At 40.6% G+C, this 21,787-nt stretch overlaps 2 protein-coding genes across 2 annotated transcripts; both read right to left on the bottom strand.

The window, feature by feature from the left end:
* Window positions 1–6,879: 6,879 nt before the first annotated feature.
* Window positions 6,880–11,786, bottom strand: LOC134405406 (vomeronasal type-2 receptor 26-like). The gene is made up of 4 exons (XM_063136653.1): window positions 10,992–11,786; window positions 8,900–9,124; window positions 8,483–8,609; window positions 6,880–7,781 (listed from the first exon to the last, which is right to left on the bottom strand). Exons 1-4 carry the CDS (start codon window positions 11,784–11,786, stop codon window positions 6,880–6,882), a joined length of 2,049 nt encoding a protein of 682 aa, XP_062992723.1.
* Window positions 11,787–16,933: 5,147 nt separating this feature from the next.
* Window positions 16,934–17,902, bottom strand: LOC134405405 (olfactory receptor 14A16-like). Its single transcript, XM_063136651.1, has one exon. It carries the CDS (start codon window positions 17,900–17,902, stop codon window positions 16,934–16,936), a length of 969 nt encoding a protein of 322 aa, XP_062992721.1.
* Window positions 17,903–21,787: the final 3,885 nt, after the last annotated feature.

Genomic DNA, 21,787 nt, shown 5'->3' with positions numbered 1-21,787 from the left:
TCTTAAAGCAATTTGTGGCATCTGTACTGAATGTCATGTGAGGCAACAGCAGCAGCAGCAACAACACAACCACAGCCTCCATCATCTTGATGGCAAACTTCTCTCTAGACAAAAGGCCTCCTCTGCTTTTCTACAGCAGCAGCCACATGTTAAATAAACAAGCTGCTCTGCTATGGATGGTGATTGATTCTCCCAATAGATTTCTTAACTTGAAATGTATCAGTCTTCTTTTTATTATTGTTATGATCACAGATGAATGCTGCAAATGGCAGCTAAGATTTCTGTTGTTCCATCATCTAGGCAGGTTTGTAACAAGAAAGGGGGAAGATTGAGAGATCAAACTGGCAGAGTCTAGCATGACCTTCCTAGTCCCACTTCTCAAATCTACAGACCAGGTATATAACTACACTCAGGTCTGCTTATTGATTTTTCCCATGGGAAATTACTGGTGATCTAGCAAAGAAAGTCAATGACAGTTTTTTGGATAATTACAGTTGAGATAATTACATCTGCAAATGTTGAGGACTGAATGACCCCACTGGTAGCATTTTATTCCACTCTGGATCTGAACATTACCCTTTTCAAGTGTTACTGGCAAGGACACGTTTAACCTCATCCTCTTCCATCATGATTATTATTATTATTATTATTTTATTTATTTATTTATTTATTTATTTATTTATTTATATAGCACCATCAATGCACATGGTGCTGTACAGAGTAAAACAGTAAATAGCAAGACCCTGCAGCATAGGCTTACATGATAATAATAGCAGCACCAGCATGGTGCCTTCTATTTAGCAGGATCCCATCAGCCCCAACCAGCTTAGCTGATGATGAAGAATGATGGGAATTGTAGTTTAAAACGTTTGGAGGGGAGCAGACCAGGTTTGGCTGGCATATGTAATTGGAAGTTTGGCATATGTAATCCTCAGGGGAATTATCTTTTGACTCTTTGCCCAGATTCATGTGGAAGTTTTGTATTGTAGAGAGATGCCCTGTCTGTCTCACCATCTGTAGTATATGCCGCAACTCAAAGGACTCCACTTCTTGGTTGGTTGTATAATATTTGGGGTGGGGTAGAAGATTCTATGATACACACAAGGAAAAATGACAACCCTGTGCAGCTGCAACCACGTAGCTGAGATGGTGTTTGACACTGGCAGAGGTTGCAGAGTGAACTGCTAGGGAAAGGGTTAGAGTAGGGTCTGTCAGCAAGCAGAGAGCTTGTGGAATTGGGCTGCTGTGGCGTTATACCCCACAAGTCAATTCCCAAAGGTATGCCTGCAGTTTGTAAGTCTGTGGTTTGTAGAATGTTGGCCTGAGTGGGCGGAGTTAGAATGTCTTGGGAGGGGGGAGGAGTGATATATAAGGGAATTACTGAGGGGATTGTGAGTTCTTTCCAGGGAGACTTGTTAGGTACTCTTAGAGTCTGTAGTGCTCTCTGTATTTATGGTACTTAAGTTTTGGGAAATTTGAGAGTCAGTGTAGTGAGTGGTGTCTTTAGAGTGTGGTGTGCACGTAGTGGAAGTATATTAATCAATACTGAGAATAAAGAAAGTTCAAGAGTGATTGTGGGAGAGAAAGGAAAGCGCGAATGTGAATGAGTGACCGGATTTTATGGAAGGTTTCAAAAAGGTTTTTAAATCTTGTTATTTGAAACAAAGCTTATGAACTTTTAAAAATAAATTATGATTGTTTGTTTTAAAACTACCACAAAAATCCCACGTGTCTGTTTGGCGTTTATCATCTTAAGTTTACACATTCAGCACCCACTCTGACAATCATTCACCTAAGCAGATATAACTCACAGCGCATTATATTACATATATTAAAATCCTTCTCCATTTTAAACCCCTTTCTCCACATAGTTTGGAGGAAGGTGGGCTTTATCCCTTGCCTCAGGCGTATCAAGCGGTGGTGCTTGGCTTGAGCAGGGAGTAGCCTCGGCCAGGTCTGTTGTTCAGAGCCTGTGTCGTGGCAGCTGCCCCCACATGCCTGCTTTTAAGGTCACTTTAAGGCCTTTTTCCCTTTTCCCAACATAATCGGGAACAGGTGTCCTTCACTTGTCCTTCTCACTCAGGGAATCTGCATAAAAAGCTCTACAAGTCTTGCTTCTAGATTGTAAGCCTATGCGGCAGGGTCTTGCTATTTACTGTTTTACTCTGTACAGCACCATGTACATTGATGGTGCTATATAAATAAATAAATAAATAAATAAATAATAATAATAATAATAATAATAATAATAATAATGGGCAATGGGGTTAGTTGGTGGTGCAATTGATATTGGACCCTGATTTGTGTCCCAGTTATGGACATCAGCTGGTGGGCCCCCTTGTTGGCCTCTTTATTCTCTTTAATTAACCAATCAGGCATTATTCCTGCTGTTTGGCTGAAAGCTTTTATAATTCCAATATATAAAAAAGGCCGCAAAGATGATCCATCTAATTACCGCCCTATTAGCTTGTTATCGATAGTGGGGAAGATCTATGCCAGTTATTTAGGCTTCAAACTAAAGGCATGGACCATTGAGCATGACATACTGGGTGTTGAACAGATTGTTATTATTATGTTATGTTATTTATTATTTATTTATTTATTTATATAGCACCATCAATGTACATTGGTTTTAAACCCGGCTGCTCAACCCTTGACCACTGTTTGGTCTTGACTCACCTGGCCCACAAATATTCTGCCCCTAAAGGCGGCAAACTTTTTGCAGCCTTTATTGATCTAAAATCGGCTTTTGATTCTATATCACGCCCGCATCTGTGGAACAAATTGGAACAGCTTTCTATGGATAAGGGACTCCTGTTTTGGATTCAATCTCTTTACCATAACACCACTGCTCAGGTTCGGTGCAGCCCATCAGGTCACTACACAAAAGAGATTGCTGCATCATGTGGGGTTAGACAAGGCTGTGTGCTCGCAGCTTTATTATTTAATTTGTATTTGTCAGACCTCCCCCATGCATTGGAGCCCTTACCGTCCCACCCACCTAAGATACAGAACACTAAAGTTTCTCTGCTTCTATATGCAGACGATGCAGTTCTGATCTCTCAGACCAGGATGGGCCTCAAGAGATTACTGTGCAGCTTTGCAAACTACTGCTCAGAAAACTTGCTTTCCATTAATTATACTAAATCTAAGGTATTGGTGTTTTCCAAATGTAAGGTTAGATTTTCTTGGGCCATGGAGAACTCCACGATTGAGCAAGTGGGCTCCTATAAATACTTGGGTATATGGTTCCACGAAACCATCTCTTGGAGAGAACAGGGAAAACACTCTAAGACTAAAGCTGAACAACACCTAGGTGCAATTACTCGCTTCTTTTTTACAAGGGGCGGGAAATTCATTCCGGCAGCTGTCCAGATTTTCAAAGCCAAAAATCATCCCTCAGATTTTATATGGGGCACCAATTTGGTTCCCGTGCTCTAAATCCTCCCTTGAGGGTATTCAGTCTTCTTTTCTTAGGATGTTATTTGGTGTTCCCAAGTGTGTTTCTGGGGCTGCTCTTAAACTAGAAGTTGGTCTGAATTCTGTTAATTGCCTGGCCTGGATCCATGTTATCCATTTTTGGCTTCGCTGTAAGTTGGCACCTCCATATAATTCTCTAGTATCTAAGATTCTGTTAGACCACTTTGAATCTCCTTGGTCAAAGGCCATGACTAGTAAAATCAAGTCAGTAGGCCTATCCCCCCAAATGCTATTATCAAGGGATTTAGATAGTGCCAAATCAGTAGTGAAACAGAGGCTGCTTGATATAGATATGCAAGTCCTTCAGAGTGCTGCACGGGGCCCATGTTCCCCCCTGTCCCTAGGACTACCAGCCTTATACTGTAAACTTTTACATTTTGTAAAAATGGGATGCCTTATCTACACTGGTTGACTATTCCTAAATACAGGAGAGCATTTTCATTAGCCAGACTTAATGTCCTTCCCTCCAAACTTCTGGAGGGCAGATTTAATAAAATTCCAATGCTCAACAGATGCTGCCCGTGCAACAATAGTGAAGTGGAAACTGTATCTCATGTTTTACTGTTTTGTAGATTTTATCTAGGGGCTAGAAACGATCTTCTAAACCCTATTTTACAATCTTATCCTGGTCACCCAGCTGAATCCTTAACGTCTCTTTTACTTTGTAATATAGACAAATCAATTACTGAGCAAGTGGCCAAGTTTTTGAACTTGGCCATTTCTTTTAGATCTTCTATGATCGCCTGCTTTTTAATAGTTAATGGTATGTTCAGTTTGCTTGTATGTAAATTTTTTATTTGCTGGAATGGTCTATTGACCGCAATAAACTGTTGTTATTCTGATGTGATGCATATTCTGATGTGATGCATATATGTCCATATATTCAGAGCTGAAGCAGGCATACATGGTTGTACATTCTGATGTGATGCATATTGAACGAATCTCCCCCATATGACATTGAATGATGTTGATTCTGATTTCCCTTGAATTTGAAGCAAGTCATAAGTTATTTTTTCTGATATTGCCACAGACCATATATTTCAATGCCATGCAGATAAATTCAAATTGTCCAATTTTTTCCACTGCTGTGTGATTGTTTGATGAGCAGCCATCAACAGGAATATTATAAAGTCTTTACATTTCAATCTAGTATTAAGTCCCTTATATACTGATAACAAAAATAATTCTTGTGAACCGCCCAGAGAGCTCCGGCTATTGGGCGGTATAGAAATCTAATAAATAAATAAATAATTCTGGATCATATACAATTGTTTCTCTAGTAATAACCATTCATTCTCTATGTGCTGATCTCCAGAATCCCTGTATATATGAACAAGACCACCATAAATGAAAGTATGTGCCTTTTATCTTGAAGCTTCTCCAACAGAGGGGACTACAAGTTTTAGTGATGTGTGCTAGTTGTACTAGTGTTGGATACCATCTATGCAGTATTTTTAAAGAAGTTTCTCGAATAGAAGCTGATATTGATCTAAATGGTCTGTTATTCCGTAAATGCTAATCTGCCGTGCCTGGTGTAGCCTGGGCGAGGGGAAGCTAATTGCGGGTGGGGGCAGAAGCGAGGCTGCATGGGCGCCAGAGTTTGGCTGTCGATTCGCGCCTTTGGGAGAAGGGGAGGGGTATGAGAGCCTATTTAAAGGCTCGCCCCCCTCCTCTCCTCCTCTTTCCTCAATCGGCTCCCTCCCTCCCTCCCTCCCTGTAGACAGTATGGGTTCGCTGGTTGCCTATTTTGGAGCCAAGTAGGAATTTTCTGCTCATAATCTGAATTGGTTATGAGATTTTTCACCTACTTCATACTGTAAGACAGCCAAGGGAGTAATAAATAGGTTAATTTGTTCAGATTTGGTCACATTTATGGTGGGTAGGCGGGCATCTGCGGTTTGTTAAAGTCGGTGAGTTTTCCATGGCACCAAATGGTGAAGGATAACGCCCGAGGTTCAGCAGCTCCAAGCCCTGCAGTCCAGCAGCTGAAATAAGGCTTATCCTTGAGGCCAACATTTCTCACCCACTCACAGCCTGGCGGCAGGAGGAGGGTGACACCGGAAGGCCTACCACCCCAAAAGGGGAGCTTAGGGGTGGCGACAGTTACACGCCGCCTCTGGGGCTCGGAATACCTCGCCCTGATTATTAGCGGCTCACGCCGCGATAGGTAGATGCCCGCTTAGGTTTCCCTTTGCAGATCCATCAAATAAATGTTGGCCCTTGTTTAAACCCAGCTATGATGTGTCGCCTCGATATTTCTGCACTACAACTTCCCCCAATTTGTTCCTTCTAGCTTCTTCTATTTCTCTTTCAAAATCTGCTTCCCACAATTTCCTTAAACCCTCCATTGTCACCATCTGGGCATCTATTAATATAGCATACACTAAAGATTCTGTTCCCTTCCCTCCTTCCCCTTTCATTAACAATGCTTATTCAAATGCTGTTAAAGTTCTGAGTGTGTGTATCTTTGTCTTAGTGTCCCTAAGGAGATGGGATAATTGAGCTTCTTGTATCAACTCCAAGTTGTTCTATTGTTTTGGCTTTATCCTGGGCATAGAAATCTTTCAGTCGAAAATATCCCTGATGCAGAGATGTTTCTTTTGTGGCTTGGTCTAGATCAGACCAGATACGGGGTATTTAATATATATTTTTTTTAAAAAAAGAGTAGGGCTCAGAAATGGGGTCCTGCTGAATAGAATTGCCCTTATTTGGGTTTGGAAGAGACTGCCCTTAAATTGGGTGTTTCATTGGACAAACAATCTGTCTCTGTTGTTCCTTGCCAGTTTTCCCTTCCTGAAGGGGCTTGTGGAAATATATGAAGTGGAAGGGGTAGCAGGCAGTGGAGGGCTCTCATTGGTCCAATCTGGTGTTAACTGATGTAAAGATCTAGAGGCCATATGAAGCTTGTTAATTTAAGGAGCAATGTTTATCGTCAATCCAAAGGGAGCCTTCAGCTGTGCAAACATATCAGGTAATAAAAATAAAATCACATTAAAACTTTAAAAGAAAAAAAAGTAAAAACTTGTAAAAGACCAAACTGAAAAATAGAATAATTATTCATCATAAAACAGGGAAAATAATGGATGTATTCACAGATTATACTGATTAAAATCCATGGGACATAAGTTAATCATCTCTAAGTAAAGTTTTAATAATTTCAGTGAATATGCTCTAAGTATGAAGAAGTCTGGACCCCACCTCCTATCTTCATTCCCCTGAATTTGACATATATTGGTTGTTAGAGTTTGGGACATATGAATAAAATGGATTGACTGTCATAGCTGCTAGCCTAAACAGAATCCATCGTAGAGTAGGTCCATTGTCCCCATTCCACGCACACACGCACACACAAGTGTGTGTGCACACATACACATCTAAATGTAAATATTGATAGTTTCTTCAATTCATTCTCCTCATTAGCTTCTCCTTTTTATTCAGATCAGGTTTTACCAAAATTATATAGCATTTGGGACAAAAGATACAAACCAGTAACCCAGCACTGGAACCTAAAATGGAGAAGATCTCCACAGCTACCACATATTTCCCTTTAGTGCCCACATAGGTTGGAACAAAGGACACCCAAACACTGCAAAACACTAGCATGCTGAAGGTGATAAACTTAGCTTCATTGAAACTATCTGGCAATTTCCTGGCTAAGAAAGCCACAGTGAAGCTTAAGATGGACAGGAGTCCCAGGTAGCCCAGGACAATATAAAACATGTGGACAGACCCTTCATTACATTTGAAGATGATCTTTCCTATTAATGACTCCATATCAACATCTGGAAATGGAGGAGAGGTTCCTAGCCACACCGTACAAATAAACCCTTGCACAAGGGAGCAAGAAAGAATAGTGGTGCTGGTCAGACTTTTCCCAATCCATTTCCTCATGCTAGATCCTGGCTTTGTGGCCATGAAAGCTAAAACCACGGTGATGGTTTTTGCCAGCACAGAAGAAACAGCCACTGAGAAGACAATGCCAAAAGTAGTTTGTTGGAGAAGGCAGGTCACCTTCCTAGGCTTTCCAAGAAATAACAGAGAACAAATGAAGCAAAGCAGAAGAGAGATCAAAAGAACATATGTGATATTCCTATTGTTGGCTTTGACTATGGGTGTATCTTTGTGCTTAATAAAAATTCCTAGTACCAAGACTGTGATCAGGGAAAAAGAGACTGCAAGAGAGGCTAGGCCAATCCCTAATGGTTCTTCATAAGACAGAAAGGTTATAATTTTGGGAATGCATTTATCTTGGTCTTCATTTGGATACTGATCTTCTGGGCATTTGAAACAATCGTCCATATCTGGGACGAAAAGGAAAGAAAAAAGTCAGTGTCAACTTTGAGGAAACTGGTTGATTTCAGAATAAGCCTTTCAAACCCCCCACTCAGGGCCATCCCTAAGATAGAGCCCTGGGTGAGAAGTGCCTTTGGTACCCACCCACCCCCTATATCTCATTGTAATCGACATGGTCATAAATGCCACCATACCAAATTTCACACATGTATCACAATGTGCACGTTTTGGCCAGAAATTGTCGTTAAGCCATTCTGCTACGTGCTTGTTAGCCTTGATTCAAAGTAAAGCTGTGTTCCACTGATGACTTAGCACCCATGACATCAAAGTAGAAATAGAAAAAGGAACACATTTAAAGGTAATTGAAGGATGGTCATTTTTGAAGTTAGTGCCTAAAGACGTGCATTCAGTTGAACACACTTACAGAGCTCTCATGATCAGGAAATCTACCTTATCAGGATTCCTGATCGTGAGTGCTCAGTTAATGTGTCTTCCAAATAAACTTTCAAGCCCCTGCAATGAAGCCCATTCCTAGGGCATGTTTGGGCCAGATCTACACTAAGCAGGATATGACACTTTCAAAATGTTTTGAAAACTGCATATGGAGTGTGGCCTGGACCCCAACAGTTGTCACTACTGATATAAACCGTTTTAAAGCAGCAGTGTAGATCCTGCCTTTGTGTCCTATGAATCTGTGCAACAGACTTACCCTTTTGGTTTGAAATCATCCCTGCTTGGCATGGAACACAATCATAGCAGCAAAATTTCTCCCCTTCTTTTTTCTTCTTCTGATCACCGGGATGGCAGGAATTGCTACACAAAGAAATGGGCAGCTCCTATTAGCAAATACAAGAGAGATTTTACCTTGGAGAAATTGGAATTGGTCTCTGGGGGAGGGGAGGATAGCCATTAATTGATTTAAAAAGAACCAGAGCTATTGACATGGAATAACAAAATTGTACTGAATTGTACACATATAATATGTCTAGTACATTAATGAGCAATTTTATTTATTCTTTTGATAATGTGAGGGGGGGAAATGGAGAAAAATTGTTTACTCAGTCCAATTACATTTATTTATTTGCAACATTTATATACTGCTGAATGTAAAATCTAAAATACACACCTGGTTAAAGCTTCCATGCCATGTAATTTTATCTTGATTAATGCTAAATTCTTCTGTAAGAGCTTTGTGTTGGATCCTTCCAACGTTTACTCTAAGGAATGAGTTGTTTGGGGAAATTAGCAAGCTCATTATGTCAAATCCTGCTTCTATTTCCCTATTAGCATTAAAGGACATTGTTTCTCCAACAGAGTTGTTGAACACTTGGCCTTGAAGAAATGGGTGGAGCTAGTGGAAAGACAGCAGGTGGAAGAGAAATGAGACAATGACATACCTTATTGGTTTGTTTATTACAAGTATTAATATTCTGTTCTGTTAATTAAAAGAATTATAGACAGCTTACAAATGTAAAATATTCTAAAAGGATAAAGAATTAAAACCAAGATTATTTTAAAGACAAGAATGCTAATCCTGTCCAAACGTTTAACCCAAACTTAATTCAAAGTAACACCAGATGCCACACAAGGTCATAATAGAAACATGTACAACTCCAACATATACAACTGCAGATTAAAGTTGATCTAAAGACACATTTAGATGTCACTTATATTGATAAACTCATCACATGAACATGGAGCAGGGCCACATCACATAGTTCTGTGCCAACATTGCATATAACATTAAGAACATAAGAGCCATACTGGAGCAGACTAAGGATCCATTTAGGCCAGAACTCTGTCGGCACAGTAGCCAATCAGCTGTCGACCAGGGAGCCACAAGTAGGACATGGTGCAATAGCACTCTCCCTCCCATGTTGCCCAGCAACTGGTGTATCTAGGCTTGCTGCCTATCTCTCTGGAATCTGCACATATGCAAATGTCTGCAGAGAAGCTGTCTTCATACATAGAAGAAGTGGGGCACTGAAACTGGGGGTGGGGGGGAGAGAACCTCCTTTGGAGTCTTAGGGCTCTTCCACGCCAAGCAGGATAATCCACATTGAAAACAGATTGAAAGTAGTATATAAAAGGAAGGAGCCACACTACTGCTTTACAGTGGTACTGAAGTGCACTGACAACTGTTGGGGCCCATGACACTTCTACACCAAGCGGGATATAACACTATGAAAGTGATATGAAAGCAGTATATGGTACGTGTCAATGAGCCCCAACAATTGTCAGAGAACTTTAATACCACTATAAAGCAATAGTGTTGCTCCTGCCTTTTATATACTGCTTTCATACTGCTTTCTTACTGGAATATCCTGCTTGGTGTAGATGAGCCCTTACTGGAATGTAATGTCATGTTATGCAACTCTTTCTTTGCTGATAGTTTTATGGAGTTGTTACAGTATGAAGATCCAATGGTACAAGTTGGAAAATATACAGCCTGCACTCCCATTTTTAAGCTATTAATATTGCAGAAAATGGGAAGCTTGATGAAGTTTTATAATCAATGTATAACGTGTACACTATTTTATCAACAGTTATTCAATGAATAATTGGAACTTGAAATTTTCATGTTGTCTCACCTTGCATTGAGTTGTTCATGGGAACAAAGCCATTTCATTGTGAAGATATTTAAGATGGTATGTTTCAAAACAAGATTTTGAAACAAGAACCCCAATCTTATCCCCAAACCATTACTCTAACCCTGCATAAAGCAGCAGCAGCACAATCTCAAAATTGAAACTTGTACAAATCCATGTGAAAGTTGATCCTAAAAGAGGACACCAAAAGAAAAGAGCAAATGAAAAGATCTTCACCAACTCCATAAAACTGTCTGCTTACAACCTTTTTCTGATAAATGATTCTACAACTGGAGCACCACAACAAAAAATGCTCTTTGGGTCCTTATTGGAATCTTCAAACTTTTTAACAAATTATTCTTTGCTGACTGTTTTTGGAGTGTTTATGTAGACTCAGCCTGACAAACCAAGTATCTTTCAGTGGTACAAGATGGAAACTGTAGAGCTTAGCTCCCCATTAAAGCTCCCAGTACAGCAGAAAATGGGAACGTGTGCCAATCTATCAATGAATGTGTACACCATAATTTTACTTGTTACTCATAGAATCACTGGATCTTAGATGTTTCATGTTGGGTCACCTTATACCAAACTGTTCATGGGAACGAAACCATTTCATTGTGTATATATTACCTGCCAAGGCCAGTGGTCCTGAGGTTGAGTTCTTCTGCCCTTCACCATCATTCTGTGATTGGATCTAGATGAGTACATTGCATGGAAAGCAAGCACCACAGCATAGATGGCATTATAGATGCTGTAACTGTGGCCAGTCATCGCCATTTCAAAAAGTGGTCCAGGAAGGTTCTCCAGCTTCTCCTCCCCTGTACATATCTCACCAACCTCCATTGGCTCCTGGGAATTTGGAAACCAGCAGTCGAAGACTTGCTCACAGAAGTCCTTGAGAAAACGATTTCCTTGTGTCTGGCAAGGTTTCATGAGCTGAAGAAATTTCTTGAAGTTTAGAAGTTGCTGTGAGTGTACCGTGAAGGAAATCGCACCTTGGAAGACTTGCAAATCTGCTTTTCTTTGGATGCTTGTTAATGCAAAATCAACTTGAGCTGTCATAATCCATACCTTTTTCATGGATGTATTAGTTCCCTTATATAAAGCATCTATTATAAGAATCAACCACGTAATGATCATCGTTTCTCCATAGACAATAAATGCATTGGCTGTGCTATTTGTAACATGTTGATGAAAATTTAAGGTAATTGTCATCATTTGCTCGCCTGTTCGCCAAGAAGCTTGCTTTGGCATTCTTTCTATGAAGGCTGAACAGATGCCATTCTGCGAAAGCAACGGCTCCAGCACTTGAAAGAAATGGTCTCCACTGTCATCATCCACAGCAAACAGTCCAACCCACATCCATCCAAAATGTTGAAGTAACCGTATAATCCCCACATACTGGTGGGATTCATTTGGAACCATGCGGTAAAAGGACTCTCGTAGCTGCGCTACATCACTCTTCTCTGGGGCAAAAGAGCCATATGCAAACTAGAAGAAAATTTACATTTTATTTTAGAGGTGAATTAGGAAGGGCATGCAAGGGAAAGCCTTTTTATCAGCACCCAGTGAAACAAAACCAAGATAACACTATGCAAGTTCAGTGAGAGTTGAAATCAATAACTTTTGTGTCTGATTTTTTTTTTTTTTTTTTTTTTTTAAGAATTTAGATTTAGATCTTAGTTGGATTCAGGATCTTCTTTCTGTGGACAAAAGGACTCTGCTCATGGAAGATGTCTCTGCCCAATTTTCCAGAATCCCCACTCTGCTTCCACACCACAGCTCATTTCATTCATCATGGTCCCCACCCTCCCTGTGTAGCATTTTAAAAGCCATAGAGAGTTTGTTTTGCGGGAAAAGGGACTCTGCTTCCACCAGACCTGTTTCACACAGTGAAATATGGATCTAGTCAAGTATTATTATTTTACAATACTGAAATAATATTGGAAGACTTAACATGTAAACAATGGCTCAAAGACCATGATACAGTGCAATAGCAGCAGATAAAACCAAATCTCAAACAGCTGCAATGATTTTAAAATAAAGCGCAGAATAACAGCACAGTGAGGCACAATTTCTTGGAATCAGTTATATGAAGAAATATAATGAAAGGATTTGATGCTGTTTTTTTGCCACTGTTTTTCCATATCAGTCCGAAGGCACTCATTATTGAGATTTATTCTTTAATAATTGGCAATACTTGATTTTTCTGACAATCATACATGCCTCTTCCACTGTTTATTTGTTAAAGTCCTTGGACTTCTGTGCATAGCATTCTACCTGTGGAATCTTGTAGAGACCTAATATCTCTGAAATGTGGAAGGAGGTATCTGAGCCCAGGCCCCCAATGATAGCCATGAGGTTTTTTTGGGTATCACATCTGTAGTTTGGAATAAATCTATGCAATTTGAAAAGCAGGTCCAGAGTAGTACGATAGGTCATTCTTGCATCATAGTAGCTGTCATAGATGTGGAAACCAAGCGTGGCATTGGGCAAGATCTTTGGGTTCTCGTTGATCTCTTTCACTGCAAATGCCAAGGCCAGGATGTGCTGGTACAACTTTGCCACCACACTGCAAATGGAGTGATATATTATTTCACAGAGAATTCTACAATGTTTGAACTATACCCACAATGGCTTTACAAGAGGCAAACCAATATCAAATCCAGTCCATAGAAGTATTGTCTACTTCCATTGTTATTGAAATGAGGGACCAAAAAGATCCATAGAGAGGAATTAGAAAGGTGATCTGAGGCATACGAGGAATAAACAAAGCACAGGAGATGATAGGAGAGTGTGTGGGGGATGAAGGGTGAGATGGCAGCATAGTTGAAAATTGTACAGCCCATGGGTTCTTGGTGGCTTCTCAGCAACACCAAAACCTCCCCCTCCCTTGTTGAGTTTGCTTGTAACAAAAAGTATGCATTGGAAGGGGTCTGGATTGTCGTAGTGGACTGTGGTGACTGAGTTCTGTTTCCAAAGAATACACAGGTAAAAAACAAACAAAAAACTAGATAAAAATAGTATTCTAGAAAGAACTTCAAAAGTATTCCATGATCTATTTTTTCCTAGCTATAATCACATTGGGGCGGTGGGGGGGGGGGACAAATAACTTTCTCATCCCTTTCCATTCAAGTCAATTTCCTGGGCTATTGAAGCTATTGCTTTCAATAGGTTTGAAATTTTGTTTCATTTTTAAATCAAATTGCAAATGTTTTCCAGTCCTATGTGTGCATTCCAGTAAACATAAGCATTGGTTTTGTTGTTTGCCATTAACATCTCAGATTCACTCCCCCACCCCACCCACACATGACCATTCTTGGTCTTTATAGAAAGTAGGACTGCTTTATGGAAATCTGGTGCAATTAAAGAAACACAACCTTACACTTTCTTGAAAACCTGGTATAGAGTGAATTGGGTGGGTGGGAAAGGGAGGCTTACACAGTGCCAATGCTGCTGCTGCTGCCCCCCCCCCCCCATCTAAATTGTTTCAAAATTCTATTTCTTGCATAACTTACACCTGAAAGTCAAAGGCATCCTGAGAAGGGTGTTTGTTGAAGGAAACACCATCTGGGGAGATGTACATAATCTGAGAACCAATCCCACCAATGAGGAGGCTACCTGGTTCATACCACTCATGTGGAATATGGACGGGATCCTTCTTAAGGCAATTTGTGGTATCTGCACTGAATGTCATGTGAGGCAACAGAAGCAGAAGCAATAAAACCACAGGCTCCATCATCTTGGCAGGAAAGCTTCTCTCTAGACACAAGGTCTTCTGTGGTTTTCTACAGAAGTAACCACCTGTTAAATAAAACAAGCTGCTACGGATGGTGACTGATGCTTCCAATAGACTTCTTAAAGAGAAATGTATCATTCTTCTTTTTAGCATTTTTATGGTTAAAGATGCATGCTGCAAATGACAGTTAAGTTTTTTCTTACTGCATCTTCTAGTCTGGTTTATAACACAACAAGGGGAAGACTGAGAGATCAAACTGGCAGAGTATAGCATAACCTTCCTGGTCCCACTTCTTAATTATACAGAGGATGACTTATTGATTTTGGTAATGGCAAATCACTGGAGATTTGGCAAAGAAAGCCAATGATAGTGTTTAGGATAATTACAGGGGAGATAATTACATCTATAAATGTTGTAGACAGAGAGACACCACTAGTAGCATTTTATTCCCCTTTGGATCTGAACATTGCCCTTTTCATTGCCATTTAATCTAATCCTCTTCCATCATGATAATAATAGCATATTTCCCCAGCCTAGTGCCTTCCATTTAACAGGATCCCATTATCCCCAGCCAGCATAGCTGCTGATGAAAAATCATGGGAATTGTAGTTCAAAATATTCGGAGGGGACCAGGCCAGGTTTGGCTGGCATTTTTAATTTAAAATTTGGCATATGTAATCCTCAGGGGAATTGTCTTTTGAATCTTTGTCCAGTTTTAGGTGAAAGTTTGTTATAGATTCCATTCTGGTTGATTTGGACATTGCATTTTTCTTCCTTTGGATCTGATCATTGCCCTTTCCATAGCAATTGTCAAGTCATTCACCTGGGAGTAAACACAACTGAACTCAATGGGACTTACTACTGAGCAGGCATGCATGGTATTGTGTTGCCCACTATGGAAGCAGGAGGGGGTTCAAGATTACCACAGTGAGCAATCCATCAATGAATCAATATGGTGGTGGTGGTGGGTTTGGCATTAAGATGACACACAACCAACAACAACAACAACAAAATGAACTAGAATTGGCCATGATACATTTCACCTCATCCTCTCCCATTGTGATAGCCCATTTCCCCTCTTTCTCCAACTTGGTGCCCTCCATTTGTATTTAAATTCAATGGAATCCCATCAGTCACAGCCAACATTGCTGATGGTCAGGAATACCCAGGATCGTGGTAAAAGATCTGGGTTTTACCAGGTTGGGGAAGATGGATAGATGTAAGTGAAAAGCATTTGCCCAGATCCTCTTCTGGGACAAGACTAAACCAAAGCAGGAGTTGAGCAGTTCAACCTTTTCTTTGTTGTCTGTCCAAATTTTGCCATCTTCAGCGCACAGCTGATCTACCATTATTTTTAACATATCTGAAGAAGCCCTTTTTGTTATTCTTAGCATCATTTGACAACCTCTGTTCATTCTTCCTGAAACCATGTCTGCAATTCCAGGGTATCTGATTGTACAGTTCTTTAGTGACCTGTCCCTTCTTCCACCTCCTATAGGTGTCCTTTTTGGACGGCCGATTTGTAGAAGCCAGGGCAATATTAAACTCCATCACACCGGGGGTTAACACACTCCCTACCTTCACTTCTCCGCCACTGTTTTCATTCCTCAGTTACTTCCTCTTTCAAAACAGGAAGTACAGAATGAGCATGAAGCACATTGAGTCCACTGTTCTAATGGTGCTACTTCTCCTGCACACAGCAGGAGAAAACAGCAATTCCATGTTTAAAAATACATTGGACTTAATGAGGGTTGGTTTTTTGTTGTTGTGCAAGGAAGGCCAGATGGGGCAGAAGGCAGGTGGGAGACAGACAACATCATGTGAGGGACCTGAGCAAACTCCATAAGTGTCTAGTAATGAGTGTGCAATAAAATGCTCATCGGATGGAGCTTATTGTGATGCAGCTCTGGGAGTGGAGTCCAGTAGATCAGGGCCAGAGTTCATGGACATGCTCCATCTAAGCCAATCTAGACTTCAATTTAAAGCAAAGGTAGAGCCCAGGTAGATTAGTAAAGTGAGTCAACCATCAGGTCAGATCATACATATGCAACCTCTCTCCCTCCCTCTCTCCCCCTCCCTCTCCCCCTCCCCCTCCCTCCCCCTCCCCCTCTCTCACATACACACACACTTCCAAATGCAGTGCATACATAGTTTTACCTTTCTCATTAACTTTTGCTTTTTGTATGGATTAGCATGTCTGTCAGTTTATATCACTTGCTAGCCTCATCAGCCAGTAGCTTTTGTCACTTCCTTCTTTGTTTCTTTCTTGCTTCCTCCTTCCATTCCCCTTACTGATTTCCTTTCTCATTCATTTTGCAAAGACTTGTTAAAGAAAATCACAAATGAGTTTTCATATTGTGCCCTTGTAAAAAAAAGCCAATGATAGGACGATCATTCCCAAATTAATCTTGAAAGAATTTATTCAAAAACATGTGCTGTTCTATCTAATTGGAAACAATCCCCATTATTGCTGAATTATACAGTGGTACTACTCACAGTACTAGGAGCCAAATGTTTACAAAAAGGAGACGTCTTTGCATAAATGTTTTCAAGGGTTTCTATTTGTAAACCAGGGAGAGGTAACAAATCCAGGGGGTGTCACTCCCTTGGAAGGGTGTTAGATCAAAAGCCCACAGCACCACTGCTTTGATGCTAAACCGATAATGTTTGAGCCTCATTGGATGAGGGAAAATTGCATTTGCTTACCATCGCTTCTCTGCCTGTGTGTTTCTCCCTCATTACTTCCTCTTTTGAAAGAGGAAGTAAACAATGTGCTCGTAGGCCATTCAGTGGGCCATTTTATTTTTATTTTAAAAACCCAGAACAGACCAGGCTATTTCCTAAAATGCATCCAGTTCCCAACATGAGGGAATGTGAGGTGAGAGAAAAGTTTGACAGTCAGCTTCCAGAATGCCATTTTGAGTTCCCGGTTTCTCATGCTGTAGATCAGTGGGTTCATTAGTGGGGGTGCAATGCAATAGAACACAGAAACCCAAAGATTTAAAGTTGATGGGGTGCTGGAGGCTGGCCCTAAGTAGGCAAAAGTGCCACTTATCATAAACAGGGAGACAACCATAAGATGTGGTAAGCATGTTGAAAAGGCTTTCTGTTTCCCATGTGCGGATGGGATTCTTAAAACTGCTTTGAAGATCTGAACATAAGAATATATTATTAAAACAAAATAAACAAAGGCTAAGCAACAGCCGGCAGAGACAACCCAAATTTTGATGACATATGACTCAGAACAGGAGATCCTGATTAATTGTGGGATTTCACAGAAGAAATGGTTGATCTCATTGGAACAAAAGTCTGGTGTAAACGCATTTCCAGTATATATTATAGAATAGATGAAACCAGTGATCCATGCGCTGGCTGCCATTTGGATGCAGGTTTTTTGGGTCATGACAGTCTCATAATGTAACGGGTTGCAGATGGCAACGTAGCGGTCATATGCCATGACACCAAGGAGGAAGTAGTGGGATCCCATGAAAAAAATAAGGAAGAAAACTTGGGAAACACATCCTGAGTAGGAAATGGTTCTGATGTCCAGGAAGGAATTTGTCATTGATTTAGGGATTGAGACAGATAGGGATCCAAGGTCTTGAGATGCCAGATTGGCCAGAAAAAAGTACATGGGCTTATGAAGGTGAAGGTTATAAATAATGCTTATGATGATGAGAAGGTTTTCCATGAGGGCTACCAAATAAATGATCAAGAAAACACAGGAGTAAAATGTCTGCAGCTCCTGAATTTCAGAGAATCCATGTAGAAGGAATTCAGTCACTCTTGTTTGATTGGACATTGGGCTGTTTGTTTTGTGCCTGGGAAAAATAAAAAGATAAACCCATTTGTTAGGGTGACCAACTGTCAGGATTTCCCCGGATTTCCCCTGGTTTTTGTTCTTTCCATAGTGTCAGGGGGGATTTTCTATAATTTTCAATAATGTCCTGGAATGACACACCTACCCCTTTAAGGCTGCCATTAGCATGGCAGGAGGGAATGACATGCTTTCTTGAGGCACATCATTCCCCCACCCCGAGCTCCAATTGAGGTCTTAAAGGGGAAAGTGGGTCATTCGTGGACATTATAGAAAAGGCCCCAATTGGAGTGGATGGTGATGGTGCCGAATGAAATCCTTTCCCCTCCTCCACTCCAATCGGGTTCTTTAAGGTGGCGGGGGAATAACGTACTTTTTGCAGGACTCAGAAAGCTGCTTCCCCACACACACACTAGGTGTCCTCTTTTTTGGTTTCCCAAATATGGTCACCCTACATTTGGTTAAGCAGCACCATTTAAGAAGTCTTGTGTGATGCATTTTGCTAAACCCTGCTCACTCACTAAACACAGTCAGACCATCTGCAGCAGGGTTAGCGGCTCTAACAATGGCTTAAAGTGTTGTGTGCGACACCACGGGTTGTGGTTAGTGCTAACCCCAGAAATAAACAGTTCCGCTAACCACAGAGCCTGAAGTGTCATCTGAACAGGCCCAATAAAACAAAGGCATTGAAATACAATGATAAACAGAACAGCAGCAGAATAAAAACAAAATCCAACACACTTACATGCCAAAGGCCTGTTTGATTAAAATGTACTTGCCTGCCAGCAGGACAGCAGAGAGGAAGCAAATCTAGCCTCTCTCAGCGGGAAGTCCCACAGCCTGAGAGCAGCCACCGAGAAGGCCCTCTTTTGCATCACCATCAAACACACCTCTGAAGATGGTGGTCTCAAGAGAAAGGCATCTCCCAAAGATCTTAGGATCCAGGTAGGCTTCTATGGGTGAAGGCAGTCTTTCAGGTAGCTTGGTCCCAAGTTGTGTAATGCTCTTTCTCTCTCTATCACATACATGCATGTGCACGTACATACACACACACATCACAGAAAAGAATAAAGCCTTTAGGCTGACCATCTGAAAAGGAGGACAGGGCTCCTGTATCTTTAACAGTTGTATTGGAAAGGAAATTTCATCAGGTTTCATTTGTATATATGGGGAACCTGGTGAAATTTCCTCTTCATCACACCAGTTAAAGCTGCAGGTGCCTTGCCCTGTTTTGCATCTGGTCACTCAAGTATAGCTCTTGAAGCTTTAACTGTTGTGAAGAGGAAGTTTCACCAGGTTCTCTATATATACAAATGACACCTGCTGAAATTCCCTTTTCTATCCAATTGTTAAAGATACAGGAGCCCTGTCCTCCTTTTCATATTGTCACCCTAATAAAGCACCAAAAGTGTATGCCTGTGGGAGGGGAAACCACTCAGCTCTACTCAGAATATTGGATGGTAGTGAAAAGTTGTTTTGGTGCTTTTAAAGAGTAGGGGAATTAAAAAAAAAGGAATGAAGAAAGAGTTTCTTCAAGTGTTTAAATGGACAGTCTAACCACACAATCCTATACATACTCAAAAATATTGTCTTCACAAATTCAATTGATCATCCCTTGCCATCCTTCTCTCTTGGTGATTTTGAATATGGCAATATCTCAGAGGCTTAGTTCTTCCAACTGCAAAACAGGTAACAGTACAGAAAGAATGGATTGTTTTTCTTTACTTTTCTTTTTGTTACCTGCAGTTCAGGTGACATATTTCATTACCTGAAATCACCTGTGGTTGATGCTGGGGGAACTGTTCCCCCCCCCCAAAGCTCATTAGCTCTCATCTAACTCAATAATCCACACCCTCCCCGCACCATAATTAACACAAGAATTTTCTTTAAGGATATGAAGAAACTTAGTTCTGAATTACTATTCCTTTTTGCTGCATTCCCAGTGGTAGTTGCATATAAATTACACCACTTGTACTGTATTTGTTACTTGTGAGAATTGCCATCTATATTTTTTGGAGGTGGAGGCATCCTCTCAAAGTAAAAAACAAACAAACAGAAAATTTAAGAAATTTTCTAGTAATATTTTCTAGTAAGACTTTACACATCCCTGTTTAGATTAAGTATTTATACTATTTCAGAAAATTTAAATAAAGGATTTTCAAGAAAACAATATATCCTCAATTTTCTTTGTTCAGAATTGCCATTTATCTTTTCTGTGTTAGATCCATACTTATCACTTAGCAATATGTAGAATAGAACCATTAGAATCAATGGGACTTAAATTATCAAGATTTAGAATAGATCAATGGATCTACTCTGACCAAGTTTGGTCCAATCCTCTGTTTCTGTCACAATTGCATTATTGTACATTTAAACAGCACAGTGTTGAAAAGCATATTCTGCGTGAATATGAAACTGTTGCTCCCCGTACATGCTGTTGTTTCCTGTTCAGGCTTAACACCTGAATAGGACATGTGAGTGTGTTGTATGCTAGAATCATATTTCATTAATTCATAGATCATTTTTCACTCAGAGCTGGTCAGTGCCAAGAGGATTGTAGCCAAAATGAACCAAGATGGAGATAGCAGCATGCTCAGGGTGTTTTCAAAGTTTGCATAAGTACCAAGAGGGGGGGTGCTAAAGGGCAACCCCCCAAAAAAGGAAGCACCCGTTTGATGGGGTGTGGAAAACGTTGGGGAGAGGATGGAATAAAGTACTGTCAATGATGATGTTGCTGGATTGCTGGAACAATCCTCCAAGTAATTCATTCTTCAGTTCTTAACACTAAACAAGCATACTGAGTGCTTTTGATGAATCAGCCTCTTGTCCATGTCAGCATTTCACTGCACACATAGAGATTCATGCAAACAGTGTTTCTCCCTGCCATCAACCAAAGATTCACAGTATTGGGTTTATTACTCTTGCAGCCCTGTAGACCTTTGATCAGCAACCCTATAAATATTGTGCATTTTCCATAAAGTCCAGTTTTTTATAAAATAAATACAATTAATAAAAATTGAAAATTAGTCCTTGAAAACTGTGCTGCTCTTTGAAGGCAGATCTATTTTTGTAAACAACAACAACAACAATCCCACACCTGCTCCTTTTTAAAATCTTACTTGCTTCCCATCTTTCTCTCTCTTCTCTTTTAATCATACTCTACCTTCCAACTCCTGATTGCAAGATGTTCGTTGTTGTTCCTGGATGCAATGGATCAGCAGAAGTGGAAGTGAGAAAGACCAATGAGCTTTATTCATTTTTGTTTTCTAACATCCATTGAGGGCTTCAGTCCCAGGAGTCCAATCAAGCTCAGAAGCAGACTCAGGGGAGAGAAGGAAGAGGGGGTATTCTAATATTTATGTGTAAAGACATTCAGTAGAATTATTCCTCCACATGGGTAGTTATTCCCCTCCCCACTCCCTCAACATTCTAAGCTAGGGTGACCATATTTGGGAAACCAAAAAAGAGGACACCTAGTGTGTGTGTGGGGAAGCAGCTTTCTGAGTCCTGCAGAAAGTACGTTATTCCCACGCCACCTTAAAGAACCCGATTGGAGTGGAGGAGGGGAAAGGATTTCATTCTGCACCACCACCATCCACTCCAATTGGGGCCTTTTCTATAATGTCCACTAATGACCCACTTTCCCCTTTAAGACCTCAATTGGAGCTCGGGGTGGGGGAATGATGTGCCTCAAGAAAGCATGTCATTCCCTCCTGCCATGCTAATGGCAGCCTTAAAGGGGAAGGTGTGTCATTCCAGGACATTATTGAAAATTATAGAAAATCCCCCCTGACACTATGGAAAGAACAAAAACCAGGACAAATCCGGGGAAATCCTGACAGTTGGTCACCCTATTCTAAGTACCATGTT

This window comes from Elgaria multicarinata, chromosome 11 (assembly GCF_023053635.1).
Source record: "Elgaria multicarinata webbii isolate HBS135686 ecotype San Diego chromosome 11, rElgMul1.1.pri, whole genome shotgun sequence".
NCBI lineage: Eukaryota > Metazoa > Chordata > Lepidosauria > Squamata > Anguidae > Elgaria > Elgaria multicarinata.
This window is presented reverse-complemented; position numbering and strand designations above follow the sequence as displayed.